This window comes from Apium graveolens, unplaced genomic scaffold (genome assembly GCF_009905375.1).
Source record: "Apium graveolens cultivar Ventura unplaced genomic scaffold, ASM990537v1 ctg6847, whole genome shotgun sequence".
NCBI lineage: Eukaryota > Viridiplantae > Streptophyta > Magnoliopsida > Apiales > Apiaceae > Apium > Apium graveolens.
Window position 1 is genome coordinate 1 of NW_027419831.1, and position 22,393 is coordinate 22,393.

Genomic DNA, 22,393 nt, shown 5'->3' on the forward strand with positions numbered 1-22,393 from the left:
GGTGGATTAATGAATATAGAAAAGATTTCTCTGACATCATTCTGAGGTTCAGGTATTACTTGTTTACATGTTTGATCTTTTTTTTGCTTATTTATACAGACTTGAAAAATGATGTTGCTTTATGCGTAGTGTCCTCAACAAGAAGGAGCACGGAGTGTGGTTTTTTCGTTATGAGGTACATGCACGACATAATCATGCTTTCTTAAAAAATTTCACCACAAATTGGAAAGTGGTAAGAAAAATAATCTCAACATTATTTTACAAATATTGATCAGTAAGATTTTTTTAATACTTTATCTTTCATATATATTTTGAAGGGTCCTGGTTCAAGGAACTATACCAAAAGGAAATTAAAGATATACGAGAGCTTTGGGCACAATTTTTTACTTTAGAATGTTTGTAACAAGTAATTTTTTGAAACTTTTAGATCCTCTATTTGTGCTATAAGTACTTGGTAAAGCATATAACCATTTTATAATTGGATGTGTTGGTTGATTTTATTTGTTTACAATATGTGTAAAGAAGCATAAACCATATTTTACCTTGCTATTTCAAACATTTAATTGAAATATAACCTTTGTGTTGGTTATAATTTGCATGATTGTGAATTTAATATTTTTTGAAAATTTCAGAGAAAAATGAGGACAGATGGTCAAGCATTTAAAAGCATCTCATGTTCGTGTTAAAAGACAAGATGTAGTTTTGTGATCTCGATTTGCAGAAAGAAAAAGGGGACTTGAAGATTTTGAAGTATGTGTTATTTTATATGTAAGGGAACCATAATAGAAGAGTGGATGGTATTTGTAATTAAATATATACTTTTCTTTCAAGTGCCATTGCAAAATTTTCTAAATTTATTGTAATATAATTTTAAGTTGTACAATTTAATTTTCCGTTATACTGTATTTTTGGGATATTATTAATTGTATAATGAAACAAGTTTATAGAAAATATTTAAAATCAATAGAAAACAGGGAAAAAATTAAATTTTTTGTGACAAAAAGCGTCGGCATTATTGCGACCACGCTACTAAGAACAAGTGCGTTGACATTTCTGCTAACTGATGCATTTGGTGAGAAGCAATAGCTCGTCGTTTAAATAACACGACGTATATCATGAACAACTGATGCATCGACATATTAGTGAACAGACGCAACAGGTGAGAACCAACAACGTCGGCATTTAAGCTGATCGATGCAATTCATCAAACCAAGAGCGTCGACATTTTGTCCAACCGACGTGTATGAAGGCAATAAATAGCTTCGTTATATATATAACCCGATGCCATAAGTCAACCTATAGCGTCGGTTGATGACCCTACGACATGTGTCTCTTAACCGACGCAATTAATGTTTGTGTGTCGCTTGTTTAACCGACGCTGTAGATCCATACATATAGCGTCCCCCACACTTACTTCGCCACTTGACCGACGCCTTAGTGCTGTTTTGACCGACGCTAAAAGTCCAGTCTGTACTAGTGAATAATGAAAAAATTATTATGTTTAACGAGATAAATAAATAATATAGTTTTGATATTAAATTTGTGAATAATGAAAGAGCGATATGTTTAACGAGAGAAATGCTTTTCAAACTTCTTAATCTATTACATTTATTTATTATTGATAATTTCGAAAGGACGAATATCGAAAAAAATACAAAAATAAGATAAAATATATTTATAGAAGGCTGCTAGAATCGCGGCTTAGTAAACTAGTTCAATTTGTAATAGATGTCATAAGTACTTTCTTTAAAAAACAAAAAAAGATGTAAATCTCTTTTCCCCACTTTCCCTTCTTACTTCAAATTTTACCATTTTTATTTTTCCCCTATTTTAGACATATTATTTTCCCCGCTCCTCACACTCCCTCACCATACTTTCCCATTTAAATTTTCAAAAACTCTCAATAAAGAACCCTAAATTTAAACGCCCAAAATAAAACCATATATTCTTAATCTTGCAATTAGTTCAAATCCCAATTAGGTTGAACCCTAGCTTAAAGAGGCTTAAGAGTCGCAAAGGACTTTCGAATTTTAATTTGTTGCAAATGAGGCTTTAGATGTTGCAAAGGAGGCTTCATCCATATCGATTCTCCTCAAATAAGTAAGTATTTTTCTAAATTTATAATAATTTTTAAATCTAACAATTTTAAAATTTCATAACCACACCTTCATTGGATTATTTTTAACTACTTAATTTAATAGTTATTATTTTTATACATTTTGATCATGTTCAATTTTTTTTTACAAGTATCAATTTAATATCTAATATTTTAATTTAGATCTGTATTTCACACGAGTTTGAGCTACAATCCTCTACAAATACTAATTTGATATTTTTAATCTCAGACCCGTATTTCATACGGGTTATCAAATAGGATTATAATTATCGTTTAAGCGATCAACTATAATTGCAATCTAATAGAAAATTTCATCACGAAATCAAAATCAACACTTAAAATAAAGGAGAGAACAAATAATCTCTCACCAAGGATAGGGGCGTAATTAAAGTCGAGTCGAGGGTGCTTATCATATTCGAGTTCGAGCTTTAACTTAATCGAGTCGAGCCCAAAAATGAACCTGCAATTTATGTTCCAACTCGACCAGTAAAATAAATGAGTCGAGTTCGAGTTGTTCGCAAGTTTTTTATCGAGTTTTCGAGCTTATTGAGTTTTTAACGAGTTTTCGAGCTTACCAATCTTTCGAGCCTATTAGGTTTATTATTGAGTTTTCAAGTTTTCGAGTTTTGGATTCGATTTTCATGAAACTTATTTAATTATATTATCTTTTTTTAGTTCAACATAAATTATCACTCTATTTAAATTATTTCAGAATAACACACTTAATATTTTCAGTACTCTACCTTTTCAATCAATTAAATAACATTTTAATATAATTTATTCATTCATATTTTACAGATGCATTTTATTTTAATTACGAATTAAACATCTTAAATAATATACGATGATAATAAAAATATTAAATTGTACTCCCTTCGGCCCTCCATTTTTTTACATTGGGGGACAGTGTTCGACACACATTTTAATTATGCTCCCATAAAATATAATTCCATAAATTATTTTAATATTTTTTTCTTTTAAACTAAATATTATGTTTAAATTTTTATACAAAATAAGATTTTTTTTAAAAAATATTATGGAACTGTAGATTAGAGTAACCTTAAAATATTGCGGAAAATTTTCTGCATTTAAAAAAAATTTAGTTGCAAAAGTGGGTGAAAATTTCCCGCCTTTATGAAAATTATAATTTCAAATAAATTCGGTTGTTTTTATCTAATATGATTGTGTTCGGTTGTATTTAGTACTTTCCGATTTTTTTTTAAAAAATTATTTGAAGATTAGAATATATTTGGTTTGCTATTTTAACAGTCAATTAGTATTTTAATCAGTACTTCTCAAAACCGTTGTATTTAGTTAAATACAACCGGAAACGGTTCTATTTAATTAAATACAACCAATTTTCATCCGGTTGTACTTACCCATTTTTTTGTAGTGAAAGTCAAGTTTTACATTAATAGTTCATACATATTTTTACTCGACTAACCTTAAAATAGTATCTTTTATATTTTACACGTAACATCGAGATCAAATAATAGTATTTATTTTATAACCAATACACACTCATACTCTACATTTTTCTTATAGTCATATCATTTTGATTTTTAAGTCGAGTTTTGAGAACATATCCAATATTATTTTAAATTATTGAGACACTTTAGAAATCGTAAGTTAACTTTTAAATTATTTATGTCAAATTTTATAATTTTTTTAATTTTTTATATATGTATAATATAATTATTGTAAATTACAAGTTTAATTTGATGGCACTTTTAAAAATATCAAGAATGGTGATAACAATACGTTTGATAGTTCTTTTTATCGTGATAAAAAATGTTTGATAGTTCTTTATAAAAAAAACTAAGTGTTAATTTATAAATATAAAAAATTATAAATTATTAATAAATGATGAAAAAAATGTACTAGTGAAAACATTAAAGTGATTAATAATAATTTTATTTTGTAATCACTACTAAAAACAGTTTAAACGGCCGGAATTGGTGGTTTTATGGCAAATCGGTCTGTTAAAAAGCTAAAACCATCCACTTTATGTGATGGGTTTAAGCCTGGTTGGTTATAACATTTGATCCAGTTTAACCCTCTTAATTGACCAAAAGATGGTTGCTTACGTCCCACCTAAATTTCTACAATGTGTGGTCAGTTTTATTCTGTTTTGCCGTAGGGAATCTAGATAAATATTATACAAGCCTAGTTGAGTTAGCTGAGTTCGAGCCGCTCGATCTCAAAGTTATTTAGAGTTTAACTAGCATTGTGAGCCAACAAACAAAATGCTCGACACAGCTCATTTATGATCATTGAAACTAATTTTCATGTTCAATATCAGCTCCTTTAAAAAAACGAACCTATTTCACTTAAACAAGGTGTTCCTGAATTTTCATGAACAGCAAACATCACGTGTAACCATGAATTAATATTGATCTCTCTCAGTCTCTCTGTTGTTGTTGTATAAATAAAACATTCTTTAGTAGCACTGTATAGATTCATTTTCAAGAGCTAATTGCAAAATCTGATTATTTATCCCTTCCTTAAATAATGTTTATATATATATTTTTTACAATAGTACCAGCTTATACAGCCAAACCGCAAACTGTGTGGGGGTGGAGAGTTTAATTTTTTATGTATATGTAGTCTAATTCCCTATAGCATGCAGAAGACAACGAGTGATTTGTGGGTTAATTAGCGATTTCCATGGATATTGTTAACAATCTTAGAGGAATATTATGTTCATCAACTTGCATGCATTCATCTGCTTGCTGTGTGTTAGTTGTTACGTTTGACTATATATATACTAAGCGTGGTATGGTTAAAGTTCAGTAGTGTGGCTGTGGCCCGGGGGATTATTAAGCAATATAGGGAACACTTTCAACTGGTTTTTTCCTCTTTTTTAACAGTTGCGATACATATATATGAAGCTGACTTTCTAGCCTGTAGCTTGAAGACCACCACCATTATATGAGTCTCAATATATTAGAATATTAAATATTGTGAATTTATGTGAATCATGCGAATATATCTGTTGCATATTCAGTTATATACCCGTATAGATTTAGATGGCTAGTTAAAATATAATTTTTAAAATTTCCTTTTTTATAAATTAAAATATTTGTTAATCTGCTGAAGCACTGTGTACAACTTTTACAGCAAGGACAACTAGAGTTTGTTCACAAATATTCAAGAAAATAATTGTCAAAGTCAAGTTTTACATTAATTACATTATCATTATATGCATTTCCATATTAATTTTACTTTGCGTTCCTTCATTTCAGTTTAACACAAATTGGGTTAATAACTTATGTAATATATGTATCTTTTAGCTTTATATACTCTTACGATAACCATCTTTTAGCCAATTTATAGTCAATTTTGATCGTAGAGTAACGATTGAATAGGAATAAAAAATGTTTTATCTCTGTTTTACCCTTAATCAAGTGTTACTTAACGGTTAAAATTAACAGAAAATCGGTCCACGAGTGGTTAAGGATATAGAAACCTAAGGGATGCATAGAGAATGTAATTAAAGTTCTTAAGCCAAGCCGCATGATGTTAAAATCAAAGAGATGCAAAGTGAAATTAACTATCCTAAATAAAATTTAGTATTGCGCATCTTTTACATCACTCCCCCAAAAACAACGATTACGATGAAAGAGGGGGTTATATAGCAAACAACCAAATAAATAATAAAAAAACATTCTAACAAAAAACTATTATATTAATAATACTATCCAATTATAATAATATTACATAATTTAACATTCAACCTCAAACTCATGATCGTGAATTAAGAGGTTCCCAAACAAAAAACAGAGCCACATAACAAATAATTCAAAACTCAGCAACCAAGATTTAAACTACAATAGAGAAAATAAGAGTATCCAAGCGAATCCAAAATAGAGTCACGAATCCAAATAACAAAAAGCTCCCAAGAGAATCTAAAGCAAACAAACATAAAAGAAATCTTCAAAAATGCAACAACACTAAAGAAAACAGAGCAATCCAAGTGTAGCTAAACTGAAATCAGAATTAATTAGAAATCCAGTTAGCCAGAGAAAAGAATCATCCATGTTATCCAATAACCAAAACAACTTAAAAATAAAACAAATACGAAACCATCAAAACTATATCCAATTTAAAATCAAATACAATAACCAATCCAAAAAAACTCCAAATAAATAAATCAAAGTCAATAAACTGTATCCAATCCTCAACAAAATAAAAAGTGTATCCAAAGTCAAACTATATTCAAATCTAATCAAATCTCGCGAAGGGCGAGTATGCCTAGAGTATCCCATAAACTAAACCAATGCTCTTAGAGCATTAAATAACTAAACCATTCCCACGAATGACCAATGTGCCTTGAGCACCAAATAAACTGAAGCAATCCCTTGAAGGGCCAATATGCCTAAAGCATAAAAAAACAAAACCCATTCCGCGAGGAGCCAGTATTCCTAGATACCAAATAAACTAAACCAATCCCTCGACGGGTCAATGTGACTAGAAGACCAAATAAACTAAATAATCCCTCGTAGGGCCAATGTGTCTAGAGTACCAAATAAACAAAAATCCCTCGCAGGACCTGTGTGCTAGCACTACAACAAAAACGGCTAAATTTGACCGAAAATTTTCGGTCATATTTTGCTAAATTTGACACACCGAGGTGTCATATTTGTTAAATTTGACCGAATTGTGTCGGTCTTTTTTTAGGCTGGTCAAATTTAGCAAAATCGGCATCAATTTAACATAAATTTGACCGATCAAATTTGACTGCCTAAAATTGACCGATTGAATTTGACCAAATGTTTGAAAAATTTGAAATTTGAATTTTTTTTAAATTGGCGCCTAAAATTTGAATTTTTTTGAATTGTGCCGCTAAAAAATTTAAAATTTGAAAAATTGTGAATTTGCCGCATAACGTAAAGCAAATTTGACCGAATTTCGTCAAATTTATAAATTTGACCGAAAGCAGTAAAAAATATAAAATTGACCGTAGGAAGTCAAATTTAACTGTAACCCATATTTGTCAAATGCAGTAACTTCCCGGTACATTCTGCTAAGTTTCTGCCAAAAATCTACTACAACACATAATTTTTATTAGTATGATTTTGTGTCACTAATCAATATATAATTTATGTTATATAAATAATTAACACAACAAAATAATTAAATATCATATTTCATAATTATTAATATTATTTTCATTACAAACTTACTCATAGAACTTAACTAAAACTTTCAAATCGAATTCTAAAACACTACAGAAATTTTTATCCTACATAGTAGGGCAGGCATTTAAAACATTTGTAGGAGAAAAACAAAGATATAAATGAACATGGATACTCAACACATAAAACCAAAAAAATAATATATACTACAAAAACTCATACATATAATATATGTTGAGTACTTGAGTAAACGTTGATATTTTACAGTTTTTTTGAAAAATCGATATTTAAAAGTTAATATTAAAAGTATGTTTAGATTTCAAAATTAGGCCTAAAAAGTTTTAGCACGAGCAAGACATCCTTATTCATGTTTCAATAAAATATTTATAAAATTGAAAAGAAGCAGCGTCTGAGAAGAACCAACATTCTTAGGTATGAGGCATCAGTTGCGGGCGCAATCACTACTAGAAATAGTAGATACGACATCGGTCCTTAGACATCGGCATGTAATGCACCCGATGTTAAAATACAGTTTAACATCGGTTTTGTAAAAAGCGATGTTGAATACGCATATTGACATCGGTTTCACTTAGTAGCCGTTGTCTATCTTCAGAAATTAAAAAGGCCACAAATATGTTTTTAACTTTGACATCGGTTCATTTTGTTAACCGTTGTCTATGGCCTTTTAAAAAAAATAAAAATTACTTAACTCCCCCCCGCTTTTCAGTTCACTTCCCCCTTTAATTTTAACAAAAAATTCACTAAACATATTTTCCCCCCTTTTCCAAAAAACCTCCCGCGACCCTCTCATCTCTCCCCGACCCTCGCCTCTCTCGTCTCTCCCCTCCTTCTCTCTTAGTCTTCTTACCTTTCTTCTCTCTTCTTACCTTAGTCTCTGTTAACCGTCTCTTCTCTCTTTTCTCCGAAACCCTAATTTTAGCCCCAATTTTAATTCAAGATTTGGAGCTTCAAATTAGAGCAAATTAAACTTGAAATTGAGCTAGTATCTGGAGGTTGGAGCTAGTATCTGGAGGTAGACAGCATAATAAGGTACATAGTTTCTCTTGCGTTACTATTCAGATTTTGCAAAATCTGTGATGAATTTTGTGATGGTGGGTATGTCATGGCAGTTCTTTGTGGCCAGTTGTTTATTTTTTAGCTTTTAACTTGATGTTATAACACCGTTTACGATTTCAGCCATTTTGAAGTTAGATGTAACAAATTTGACATTTCTTTTATGTTCGGTAACATGTTGAAATAGTTGTTGCCTTTTTCAACTTAAACAATCCATTGGATATTTGGACTTGGCATTCTAAATTACTATGGTTTGTGGATGACTTTTTGATTTTTATTCAATAACTGCATCCTTACCATGCTGGAGATGTATACTCACATTGGGCCTCAATTCCGTAATGAGCTCTTGCGTCATCATCTTCCTACATCAATGGTAATTGTTGTGTTTATATTCAGCAAACTTTGCAAGTGTACCCATCTTTACCAAGAGGATGACTTTTATGTTCTGGTGTCATTGCCTATTACATACGGTGATCTCGTAAAATTATTTGCTGTTTTAAGTATCGAAATCTATCGGGTTCGGGAAATAAGTTGTTCTTGGGGAAATTGAAAGGGCTGACGGTCAAAAAATAATATGGAAATTTTCCAAACATTGAATTGCTCATGTCGCTGTTATTATGCCATTCCTTATCGTTTTCCTTGTGCATATACATTGGCTGGTTTGGTACTTCGAAAAACTATGATGCCATTATAGATCTTTGTCCATTAAAAAATAGTCATATGCATGAATTTAAATATGCACACTCCTGCCCCCACTGAGGTCTTAACCCTTAACCTCTTGTTATCAAGACAAGATGGGTGTTCGCTAGGCTGTAAGCCTGTCGATCCATTTTTTTATAAAAAAAAGAAGTGTTACGCATTAGTAGGTATTCCTTGTTCAACCTTTTCCATACTCTGCAGGTTATCTTATATAGATCAGGCTTGGTGACTGCTGCTACCTCCTTTGTCTTTGCCGCTTCCACGGCTTTCCCGCCTGACTATTCCTTCCTCACAGATCTGATCAAACCAAATTTTGATTTCTTCTATGCACTTGGTGCTGTTGGGTTAGGACTATCCTTACTTTTGATCCACATCTATGTAACTGAGATTAAGCGCACTCTTCAACTATTATGGGGCCTTGGTGTTTTAGGATCGATAGCAACCAGTTTCACCCTTGCTGAACCAGCTGGTCAGAATTTGGTACAATATGTAGTCAACCACCCAACTGTTGTCTGGCTTATTGGTCCACTCTTTGCTGCATTCACGGGGCTTGTCTTTAAGGAAGGTAATTTGCTCATTCTTTGTTGTGTGCTTGATTCGTAATTTCTGATATTTATATTTAAAATAATGATTGGTGTATGATTCTTTTCTACAAATGAAATGGATGGCTACTTTTTCCTCAACTATTGAATATAATATCTATAGAGGTCAGTTATTTATTAACGAAGCTTGAAATGAAAAATGAACACAGTTTTTACTGTTGTTTCTTAAATAATATTCAGCTCTATACCAGGTGCCAGGTTGAGTGTTTCAGATAATGATTATCAAGAGCGATCTTTAGAATTAGTATAATGTGCAGGGGCTATATTAGTTTAGGTGTCTCCAATGTTAATTTATCATGTCAAATGATATACCGATTCCTTTTATTAATGGACCAGGGCTTTGCTATGGGAAGTTGGAAGCTGGAGTTCTTACATTTGTAGTTCCTGCAGTTCTTTTAGGGCACTTGGTAATTTTCCGTACCCAACTAACCTTTCCATTTCTTGAACATTTGTTAAAATAATGAGTATTTACTTTGTTGAAGTTGTACACTGACGCTTATTAGTTTGGAAACTTTGATAGGAATTTGATCAAAAACCTTGACCTATCTGCTAGAGTAATTCCAGACCTCTCATGTAACAGAAAACAGAACCACAAGCAGTTTCTTATAATTAACACAAATAAAACCTCCTTAAATTCATTGAGATTTTCAGTTGTATTCAGTTATGATTGCTGTTTGATTTGAACTAATGAAATTGCTAATGTTTTCATTAAACTCAGTACTTCATTATTTAAGGTGTGAATTGGAAAAGTTTTTCCTCTCTTCGGACTTTGAGATGCTCAATTGCAATGTGTTCTTTGTAAACAAGTTATCCTTTTAACCTATATGGTGCTTTTGCTAATCCTCGATCATCTTGGAGTAATCACATGATATTATTATAAACACCATTTATTTGTCTATCATAAATGAAGAATGTATTTAGTTCTGATGCATAATAGACAAAATATGTATCTATTTTTGAAGTCTGAGATGGTAAATTATTGCACCATCTATGCTTCCTATGCTGACTATGGGTTATTTTGGAAATACAGACAGGTCTAATGGATGATGGACTTAAGACTACTTTACTTGGTCTGTGGATGGCGCTCTTTGTGGTGTTTGCTGGACGGATGTTCACTCAGCCAATTAAGGTAAATCCTTCATTTATTCCAGATGTTCTTAAAAAATAGATTTTATGCCATTTCTTACAGATTTTGTTTGCCACTAAAGGATGATATTGGTGACAAGTCGGTCTTCATATTCAATTCTCTGCCAGAAGAGGAGAAAAAGCTTTTGATTGAGAAATTGAACAACAAACTTATGTAGACAATCTTGATAAAAGGGTAAAAGACTGAAAGTATAGTTAATTTGTTAATCAGATTTATAGGATGCTTTCCTGTAATGTTATACATCTTGTAATTCCCAGACTTTATCAATGCTCTACACGATCTTTGTGCATGTTTACTATTGAGATTGATATAATTTTACAGAGTCATGCATGAAGTGTAAATAGGTTAAATAGGTACCTTGTACCCCCACATGAATGTTCTTTTATTAAGATGGCGCTATATATATAACTTACAATGTTGTATGATATATTCACTGTCTATCCTTTGATAATGTTTCAGCATTTTTACATTTTGTTAGTTCCTTCATTTCATGGCCTAGAGTTTGTATAAAAGTCTGAGCTTGCCCTGCACTGAATCAATACAAGTTCAATATTGAGAACTGAAAGCTTAGCTCTAATTTTGTTGTGCTTTAGACACAGACATTTTTTAATAGATAGGATTCATCTACTCCCAACTCACTACGGCATGACATCTCGAGGGGAATCAAAGCCTTCCCAGTCAACTGTTTTATGTCCGAGTGGATCTTCTTCATATAAACAAACTCCATCCGTCCCTAGTAGGGAGCCTCCAAGTTCTTCAGCTGATGCCAATGTAAGTACTTTCCCAGTGGAATTTCCTACTGTATCACTTCTCACTTTACTGTTGGATCTGGTATTATAGGAATCTTCCTCCAGATGATGTCTACCTCCAGATACTACCTCCAGATACTATCTGGTGGTACATATTAACTAGTCAAATATGTTTAGAATGTTGGATGTAATAACTTTGGAATTTGAGTTTTATTATTTTTAGTTGGGATGTTTATTTTAGACTTGGAAAGTAATGTCCGAATTGAGCTCTTGTTGGAATGAATGTTAGTAAATTTGGTATCAATGTATACCTCTATGTTTTTACAAATTTGGTTGGATGTATTGCATATTGTTGGTATTTTTTTGGTTGAAAATGCAATTGGTTCCCTGGGCTATTAATAGTACCAGGATGGCATATGCAATTTACAGTACATTAACATATCAGAATGGTAATTTAAAACCGATGTTAAAATGAACAAAAGACATCAGGTGAAACAATATTAACAGAAAAAGAACTACAAAAACCAATGTCAAATAGTCATTTGACATCGGTTCTGTAAAAAAATCAATGTATTTTAAGCCAAATAACATCGAATTTTCAATAGCTGATGTCTTAAATTTTATAATATTAAAGATTAAACATCGGTTAAAAAAAACACTGATATTAAACAAAAGGATTTAACATCACAAAACGAACGAAACCGAAGTCTAACCCAGTATTTTACATCGGTTGATAAAAGTACCCGATGTCTGATGGACCATTTCACATCGGTCAGACAACATAACTGATGTCTAATCTAGACTTTCACATCGGTTTGTTCGAAAGATTTAAAAAAAATATTTTTTAGAGCTTGTAGGTTTCATGTTTTAATGGATAATTACCCCATAATATACTCATATTCACCTAGAAATACTGTAATATAAGCTGAAATTTGTTGCAAAGACATCAGAATTATTCTTAAAACCGATGTATAGCACTGTAATAGACATCGGCTGTGAACCGATGTCAAAGGCTGATGACATTTAACATCACACGTGAAGACATCGGTTCAGTATTTTTTTAATATCGGTTCAGAATCGATGGCTGATCCCATATTTCTAGTAGTGAATGTCGGAAGAGAGCTTGCTGTGTTTTTCAGTAGTCTATTGTCCTCGCTTGACATTAAAAACATATCACTATTGTAGCATACCTTAAATATATAATATACATTACTTCCTAAATTAAGCAATAAGTATCAGTTTGGATTATATGATAAAACAAAGATTAAAATACAACAAAATAAAAGGACCACTACAACAAAATTACTAAAATCCACCACCAAATATTGGTGGAATTTAGCTATAATAGACCATATCCGGTAGATTTTAGTATAAAATCGACCGAAGCATGTTGGTGGCTTTTAAGAGGGTGGATTTTAAGTTTTGCGGGAATTTATATAAAATCGACGAATCTTTGGTCATTTTTATAAAATTTAAAATTTGAAATTCAAAATTTTGTGAAATTTGAATCTCCCGCCCCTGAATAAATTACACCAAAATCGGTCGATTTTAACATAAAATGTTTCAAAAAAAATAGAACCACCCACACCCATCAACCGTGCAACCGCCGGCCACCACCTGGAAAAAATTCCGGCAACTCCATATCTCACCATTTCACCCTCCGTTTTGCTTCTCCCTACCTTTCTATCTCCCTACCTTCTCTCTCTCTCTCTCTCTCTCTCTCTCCTCTCTCCCCCCTCCGCTGCTACAACACCGCCATTACCACTTGACTTTGCTAACAATACTTAGGGTTGCAAGTAGTTCTAGAAGGAGGTTCAAGACACTATGGTTGAAGTAAACCTGCAATAATGTATTATCATAGCTCTGGAGGGGATCTCGACTGTTGGTTTAACGTAATCGACCCACACAAACACACGCTTTACTCACACACACAAAACTGACACATGAAACATGCGTAACACACACTGGAACTCACAAATACCACAACCCTCCCCTGCTTCGACCGACGCCATAACCCATCACCACTGACAACGAGTTTTGTTACAAATTGTGTGTGTGTTATGGTGTGTGAGAGATGTTATGGTGATTGTGTGTGCTGTGCGAATTGTGTGTGTGTGTGTTTCGGGTGTGTGAGTCTGTGTGTGGGTTCGGGTTAGGTCGAGTGTGTGCGTGTGTGTTGTAAGCAATCGGAGAACTGACGAAGCCACCATTAATGGTGGTGGAGGTGATGGCGTTCTGCGTATGAAGGAAGAGAGAGAGAGAAAGAGAGAGAGGGGGGAGGGATGGAATTTAGTTATCTTTGTTGTAGTGGACACTGTACCCATGCTATGTCCCACAATATGTTTAAATACTACCAATTGTGAGTCTCATCTCCTTCCTTCCCACCATGGCAACCAAATCCTCAATCAAGTCAAACAAATCTCCAACTAAAAGTAAGAAAAAAAGATTAAAGAAATTAGGGTTCTCAGTTTAAAAAATCCCCAATTTAAAACTTAATTGAACTAATAATCCAATTTTACACATGAAGTTTTTATCTTACCCGCATACTGATTCGAACAAATCGAATTGAGTATCTACTCGAACGAATCGAGTGAGTGAGACGAGTTTTGACAAATCGAATAGAGTTGAACATGGCGGAGGGGAGTGGAACATAAGTGAGTGCAGGTTGTGGTAAGTAGAGTAGAGGTGAGTGGTTGTTCAAGTGATTTATTGAAGTGAGAGACGGAGAGAGATGAGAGAGAGAGAGAGAGAAGAGAGAGAGAGTGTGGGGGAAATAATTGGTATCAAAGAGGGAAAATTTCCACAATTTTGATTAAGGGGAAATAAACTGAAGTGGGCGCTCGTTAAATTTTTTTAGCCAATTTTAAAAATCATTTAATAAAGAATTGATGTCTTCAAACAACAAAGACATTAGATTAACGCGGGGTGATGTTATTACATCTTTTAACATTAGTGGCATTAGTAACTGATATCTAATGTGTGATGTCTATTTAACGTTTTCTTGTACTGAATATATTAATAATCTTTTATTGAAATTAAAATTCTAGGAGTTTTTCTCTTATCTTTCTAATGGGTTCAAGAAACCGTTGTAGATTCAAGGATTGCCTTGTGGATTCAAGGTGCTTAAGGATTTCTCGTGAAAGAGTTCATGCGATGATTAACGCTTGCTTTTTCTATGCTTTCGTTCTGCGTCAGTTGCATCAAAGCAAGCTTTTTCCTTTCCCTTCTTTACCTGATTCACTGTGGGAGAAACAATTATCAAATAAGTTCTTTGAGAGGCTACAACGGCTTTAACCGTGGCTCTGATGGTTTTCGCAGATCGAGTCGATACATTGACATTCAAAAGGAATAACAAAAACAAGCACCGTAGCGATGAGAAATTTGATCGAAATCGAGTCCCTCGAAGCAGGAAATACCATGTTGGTGAGAATACTGACTTGGAGTCAAATATTGGTTGTCGGCTTAATGATAATTATATTATATAGGCTGTTATACCATTATTCTATGGGTCTCTAGGAGTTGATGAGTTCCTGAATTGGCATATTGATGTTGATAGATTCTTTGATGTTATGGGTTTACCTGTGATCAAACTGGTGAAGATGGCAACTATCAGGTTAAAGAGTGTTGCTGTGATTTGGTGGGATAAACTGGTTTGCAGAAGAAAAGGTAAAAGAAAGAACCGATCAAAATATGGCGATAGATGAAACTGTTGATGTTGAAGATGTTTTTACCGGAGGATTATGATTGCAAGATATATGAAGCGCAAGGAAGAAGATGATTTAGTTGAATAATATGAACCCAATAATCCTTAAAATATGTTCGATGAATGTGCTCAACAAAAAAATCGGGTGGCTTGTTTGATATGGAAGATAGAAAATAGCTTGGTTATGTAATTGCGGAAAAATTCTTTCAAAGATTTGAAAGGTTCAGAGATAGTTGGAGAAGTGTGTGGGACACTGGATTTTGAAAATTGTATGCCTATAGATTGTAATGAAATTGATGTGATTAAAGAATACAACAAGGATGGGGATGAAGAAGAAAACAACAAAGTGAGTTTCGATGTGTATATGAAGATGAGGAGAATGATTACCTACATGTTGAAGACGTGCATAATCAATCCTTGAACAATTATGGAAAGGTTTATGATTTGCAACATTAAAACTTAATTCAGTCATTATGTAAGGTGTGTCCCCAATTTTTTGAGATTGTGGTAAGTTTAGAAATATCATGATAAATTTAATTTGAGGTATATGGTTAATAAAATCAAGTTGCCTCTACAAATTTATGTCACATCAAATAATATTATTTGGAGTAAGCTATTAGTTGTCACTACCTTAAGTGAAAATTATGTGACTAATTGCTAGTTTGAATTACAAGAATGTTGCAGTTTTTTTATAATTTTCACGTGAATTCATATGAGTTAGTAATCAATACGCCATATCAGTTTGATTTGAATTGGTGTCACAAAATTTAGGGTAAGACAATAGACTTCAAAAATAATAACATGGAGTATGTCTTATATCCTTTTGGGAATAAAGTTGTTTTAAAGTCATCATATGAATAACATTGTCTCTTGCTACAACACATTAGTCTTGTGATGGCGATTTCAAATTTGTGCTAAAAAAGTTTTATCATGGTTGGTTCGAACTGGTTTCCGTGATACCATTATACTTAAAAGTTATGTTAGACGAGAATGTGAAGTACAAAGTTCCATCAAAGTCTTTCCCTTTAAAAGTACCACCATGGCGATATATAGAACAAGTCGTCGCAATTATTATTCTAGATGATAACTAATTGAGACCGAGTTTGTTCGAAGTGGAGGAGACAAATGTATGAGAATTTTTGGAGCATATCAAGGAAATAATGAGACGTGAGAAGAGTAAAGACATGATCACTCTACTAAAGATATGATGACATGATCACGATGTTGGATTGCATAGTCATGTCAAATTGAGATTTTGCATCAGAAGTATAACACCATCCAAATCCGGGGTATAGATTTGGGGCATTATTAACAACAATTACCAACTAAACCTGTACAAGCGGAATATAAATATAATAATTACCCCGAACTAATACTACTCAGGATCTTTTAAGGTCTGAGTTGAAAACAAGAACCACATACTACACTTTATTACAAACCCAAATAAATAAAACCTGTCTCAAGAACTCTCTTTGTTACAAAACTTTATTCTATCTACAATCTCACCATACAACTTTTATTCAAACTACACAAGACTTTTATTCAACCCAACATTACTTTCCTGCTACACCTGATCTGGCAATTCAAAGCTCTCTTCGGGAATGGGAAGGAACACTCTTGGTATAAGAGGGTCCCGCTGCTTGACTCGCTTCTTGACTATGCGGGTCCTGATGGGTTTCATTCTCTACCTTAACTGTAAAACAATAGGAATAACAATAAAAGGGGATGGGCCAAAATTGCTCAACAAGCCTGCAACAATATATATAGTATAAGAGAGAAACATGTGAACCAATAAGCTGCTGGTTGAAACAACTATCTGAATCTGTATAGGATAGTAATTTGCCAATGCTGGCGAGTACCAAATGAACAAGACTGGAAACAAGAACCAATATATGCACTATAACCTGCTGATCAGTCAGAATATAGTGTGTATCTATACCCAACTGCATAGACCCAACCAACATAAAAAGTACTCAGGCAACTATGGCCTATTAATAATGGTCTGGGTAAAACCCAGCCCGTATAGTAACCATCCAGTCCAAGGCTTAGCATCCGGAACAATCGGAATACTTTTGATATATCCCAACACCAGGATATACCAGAGTATATGTAACAAGGGTAAAAAGAATGAAATATGAATAGGGAATTCAATAAATTGGGTGGAATCAAGAATCGAAATGAAATTGAAACAAGCAATAATAAATGGGTAACAGTGTATATGAATAATGATTATCAAAGGTAACTCATATGATAAAAGGAAATATAAATCACTATTCTGAATTTAGAATAGGGGAAAAACTTGCCTTGCGCGTACTTAACCTGGTTCAACTCACCGTCTTCTGATCCTAGCTTGCTCTGCCTTTCTAATACTGAACCAATCATGGAAAGATAGTCGTTTAGATAACTTACTATATACGTGTATCTTGAATTGATATCACGCAACCTTATCAGTCTACCCATGCGTTTCTATCTGACTCACATATATACACATACATTTATACAACACATATATTCACATAATCAACGTAAAGCACGTAGCACATAAAGCACATAATCAATTTTTTTAGACTTATAATTATTTTTAGAATCGATTCTAGACTCATACCTGCATTAATCTAGTCCTATCTGATTTTATTATAATTTTTCGAGATTTATTCGACTCAATTATACCCCTATTAGGACCTACGAACTATTAATTATCACCAAACCACTCTTTTTCGGAAGAAATTATAAATTACAACTATTTTTATTGAATTCGTCTCATTTTTCAGAGTCTAGGGGTCTTCGTTTCCGCTCAAATCGGACTAACGTTGAATTATTATGAATTAAACAAGATTTAATTAATTAATAATTAATTTATAAATAATTAATTATAATTAAACAATCCTTAATTATATTTTTAAATAAGTAATTAATAATTATTGTATTTTAAAATAATTAATTCCTAATTATTAGGAATTATTATTATTTATTACAAATTATTATTACTTATTCGATCAGATCGATTATTTACAAATAATCAATCGATTTAATTAACCGATACGCTACTTATCGAATAACTACGAATTACTCGAATTATAAACCAACTTAACGATTAATCACTCATATAACTACGAGCTACTCGCAATTCTCGCATAATTGTCGAACTATTATATTATTATTGAAACTCATACGATTCGCTAATCAATTAGTTACCGATATTTAATTATACGCTATAAATAATTACCGCAATATTATTCGAATAACTATCGCTCGAATACTAATTCTAATTATTGAATTACTATTCGCATTAATAATTAATTATTAGATTATTAATCATATTACTTAATTATTTCTAATTCTTATTTATTAATTAATTACCTAATTATTAATTAATTATCCAATTATTAATTAATTGGATAATTAATAAATAATTAGATAAATAATTAAATAATTAATTAAATAAATAAATAAATTCGAATTTATAATTTAATAAAATAATTTAGAAATTAATAATACTATTTTTCAGAATTTAAAACTAATTTTTAATTAATTTTTAGAATTATTAAAACTGATTTTAATTACTAAAATATAAATAAATAATTAATTACTCAAAAACACAAAAATCAGAACAGAGTTTGGGTTCTGAAGGATCAAACCTGGGTCGTTTCCGGGTTGCAAACCGGGTCGACCTCGGGTTAACGGGTCACGAAGAACGAACCCTGCAACCCAGAACCCGACGCCGGCGGGCTGCTTTCCGGCGGCCAATCCACGACAAAACTCCGTTTTTCAGGCACGATTCTTCTGGGGTTTCAATCCACAACGCTCCCAGCACCTTTCTCCTCCTTCCCTCGTCCTCCTCTCGACGAAACGCGGCCGGAAACACGAAGAACACGGCGGCGGCGACGTTCTCCGGCGAGCACGAAACGGAAGCCAACGAACGCGAAACCGGTGCCAATCGACTCCCTATCTGACGATCTAAACGTCTATGCTAACAGAATCATCAAACAATTAACAGAACTGCAAACCCGAATTTAAGAAATTAAACCCGAAAATACAAATTTCAATTCAATCAATCAAACATCAAAAATAATTACATAATCGAAAACTACAGATCATAAGCTTCTAAAATGAGTCTCACACGCTCGATTTGGACTCCGGAATCACGATGAAAATCAGCTTTGATCCTCCTGCTCTGTTCTTCACAAACCCTAACCCTAATTCCCTTTCTAATTTTCTTTTATTTTCGTGATTTTTAATTATATTTAACTGATTTAATTAATAGTAAATCAGGTTTTTATATTTATGAAAATAATACCCCTAAGTAAAATTAAGGGTCTAATTACACTCCTAATAAAAATATTTGGCCCAAATTTTTATAATTTTTGGGTATTAATATTGAATTTTTAAATATCCAATAAATACAAAATAATGCTAAAAATTCCCAAAAATTGTGAATATTACAAAATACAAAGAAAAATGATATATGATAATTTCATATCATATAAAAATAAAAATGAAATTTTTGTGGGGTTTTTGGTACCCGAAGGGGTCCGGAAAAGTCGTTTTTCGCGAAAAAGGTCAATTTGCAAAACGTCTAGGGGTTCAGAATAGCGATATGGTATATGGCATTTTTAAATAAAATAGGGCCAATGATTTTGTTTGATATACGGGCTTTTAAAACATAGTTTTGAGCTGTACGGGTTTTGATATAAAATATTTAACTGACGATAAATGCTCAATAAATATCCAAAACACGTTTGGATCAAAACAGCCAACACATAACACATAGCAGTTAGGGTTTAATGACTTAACACATTTAATCACATAATAATACACATAATTTATCATTATTATAATATAATACAAATGTAATTTCTCGGTCGTTACAAGAAGCTTTTCTAGAGGATGAGAAAATTGTGCATGCTAATGCTCAAAACTGTACACAAAACTGTAAATTTAACAAAATATCGGATATACTGTCATGATTTTCCAAATTCATTACACTCGAGGGTAAACAATAAAAAAATTGAAAGATATTATAATAATTTTGAAATTGGTTGTTATAGAGTACCATATTTCAACAAGTACTCCAAGTTTTGTCCATCAGAGCTCCGACGTCGTCCGATTTTGACTCGTTTTTGACCAAATCTGTAAAAAGCGAAAAATCACCTATTCTAGATAATAATATCGATAACTCTCCATTTTCCGATATTTTGGCTAACACTGGCCTTTATATTTTATTACTCTGCAACATTAGTAAACTTTTTCCCGTATATATGTGAAGTTTTATTTATTTTAAATAAAATAGTTAGGTGATTGATGGTAGCAAGTATAATATTTTCTCATATACAATATACAGGATCGACACCCCAGACCCAGCAGACAAATATTATTAATCGACATTTATCATGTAAAACCTTGAACTTTACAAAAAACACAAAAACACCATAAAAAAACACTTGACTTCTATTAATAATTATATGCACAAAAAACACCATCAATAACAATAAGTCAGCTCAATAAAATTGCATAAAAGCAAGGGTCTAATTTGTGCCCTAGATAAACCCTCATTTGAATTGAAAGTGATCAGGGAATAGAGGGCGGCAATTTTGTCATTTGCATCACCAGTTGTCATGGCATGCCTTTAGACGACAATATTGTTCAAACTATGACCCCTATTGAAAGACAACAGTACGTGACTGCTTTGATGTCAGCCAACCCTGTCACTAGCCCAGATAGAGTAGTATAAATAAGCATGTCCACAATACTGAATTCCCATCAAAACAACATATAAACACCTTTTAGTTTTTCCTCATTTTCAAGTTGGAAACTCATCAATGGCCTCCCTTAACAGCTCTGTCTTCCTCAGCCTCTTGGTTTTGATTTCCGCATTCATGGCGGCTCCGTCCTCTGTTGAAGCTCAAAGCCTTTTACCGACCGTTACCATCACAGCCAGCGGGGTCGTCTCTTGTGCCGTCAATACCACCCTTCCCATGAATGGGACTATGCCCCCACCTTTCCCTAGTGAGTACACATATAATATGCAGTGCACTTCAACTATAATTTATATATAGATAAAAGACCAATATTTAATTTGTATGTCGTTGTTAAAGCACGTACTTGAACATGCAGATGCGTCGGTGGAACTGCGCTGCGGAAATACAACTTTGGCAAATACAACAACAAATGCACAAGGGGGTTTTACCTTGATTATCCGTTCTGTACTAAGCCTTTTAACCAACATTATTTCTCTGTTGTTTGGCTCTGGCCAATGTAGAGTAGTTGTTACCACCCCTCTGTCTAACTGCAACGCCACCCTCCCCGCCGTTGGAAATCTTGTAGCTACCGTAACTGGGATCGTAGCTAACTCGTTGAATGGTGTCACCATGATCCTTGGTCCTTTCCGGTTGATTTAAACATCTAAGATGTATTTAATATACATCACTTAATAGATGTAATGAATAAAACAAATAATATTGATGGATGCATGTAGCATTCTATCAAAATAAATGTACTACGTACTTTACTATTTGTATCAGTGTGTTTGTTCTTCGCCAAGCTTTGTGTTATAAGAGAGATCACCACAGAATAAAGTGTGCTCGGGAAGGTATCTATAACCTCCCTCTTTGTAATAATTGATCCCTCGAGTAATTTATATACAAGCCAGGTTGTGTGCTATGGTTTTTCAGAGCCTATTTTATATGCATTAGGTACCTTCATTTGCTGCTTTTATATTCAACAGTTCTATAACAAATTAATATTATTGTAATAGTTACAGATTCTTATTTTAATCGTAATGGTTGTCAGCAGCACTGTGTACCACTTTTACAGCAAGGACAACTCGAGGTTGTTCACATATAATCAAGCAGAATAATTGTCAAAGTCAAGTTTTACATTAATAGTTCATACATATTTTTTACTAGACTATTGTTGAAGGAGTACTCCCTCCATCCCTAGCATATGTAGTAGATGTGATTATTTTAAAAATTATAAAAATTTAACTATTTTTGAAAAATTTTGAAATATAAATAATTGGTAGTGACATAAAAAAAAAGTGTAAACAAATGGGAAGTAAGGGAGTATATTTTATATTTTTACACATAACATTGAGATCAAATAATGGTATTTATCTTATAACCATATACACACTCATACTCTACATTTTTCTTATAGTCTATATCAT

At 32.7% G+C, this 22,393-nt stretch overlaps 1 protein-coding gene and 1 long non-coding RNA gene across 2 annotated transcripts; both read left to right on the plus strand.

The window, feature by feature from the left end:
- Positions 1 to 8,626: 8,626 nt before the first annotated feature.
- On the plus strand, positions 8,627 to 11,032 carry LOC141703615 (uncharacterized). The gene is made up of 5 exons (XM_074507081.1): positions 8,627 to 8,806; positions 9,229 to 9,592; positions 9,966 to 10,036; positions 10,660 to 10,758; positions 10,838 to 11,032. Exons 1-5 carry the CDS (start codon positions 8,627 to 8,629, stop codon positions 10,931 to 10,933), a joined length of 810 nt encoding a protein of 269 aa, XP_074363182.1. The 3' UTR covers positions 10,934 to 11,032.
- Positions 11,033 to 20,991: 9,959 nt separating this feature from the next.
- Positions 20,992 to 21,888, plus strand: LOC141703618 (uncharacterized). Its single transcript, XR_012567615.1, has 2 exons — positions 20,992 to 21,234; positions 21,343 to 21,888. It is a non-coding gene; the product is annotated as an uncharacterized LOC141703618 (long non-coding RNA).
- Positions 21,889 to 22,393: the final 505 nt, after the last annotated feature.

What these genes read in the sequence shown, in the direction of transcription:
- LOC141703615 (XM_074507081.1), top strand. Translation starts at nt 8,627, where the DNA reads ATGCTGGAGATGTATACTCACATTGGGCCTCAATTCCGTAATGAGCTC. An exon ending in GGGGCTTGTCTTTAAGGAAG is followed by an intron (nt 9,593 to 9,965) that starts GTAATTTGCTCA and finishes TTAATGGACCAG; the next exon opens with GGCTTTGCTATGGGAAGTTG. An exon ending in CAGTTCTTTTAGGGCACTTG is followed by an intron (nt 10,037 to 10,659) that starts GTAATTTTCCGT and finishes TTGGAAATACAG; the next exon opens with ACAGGTCTAATGGATGATGG.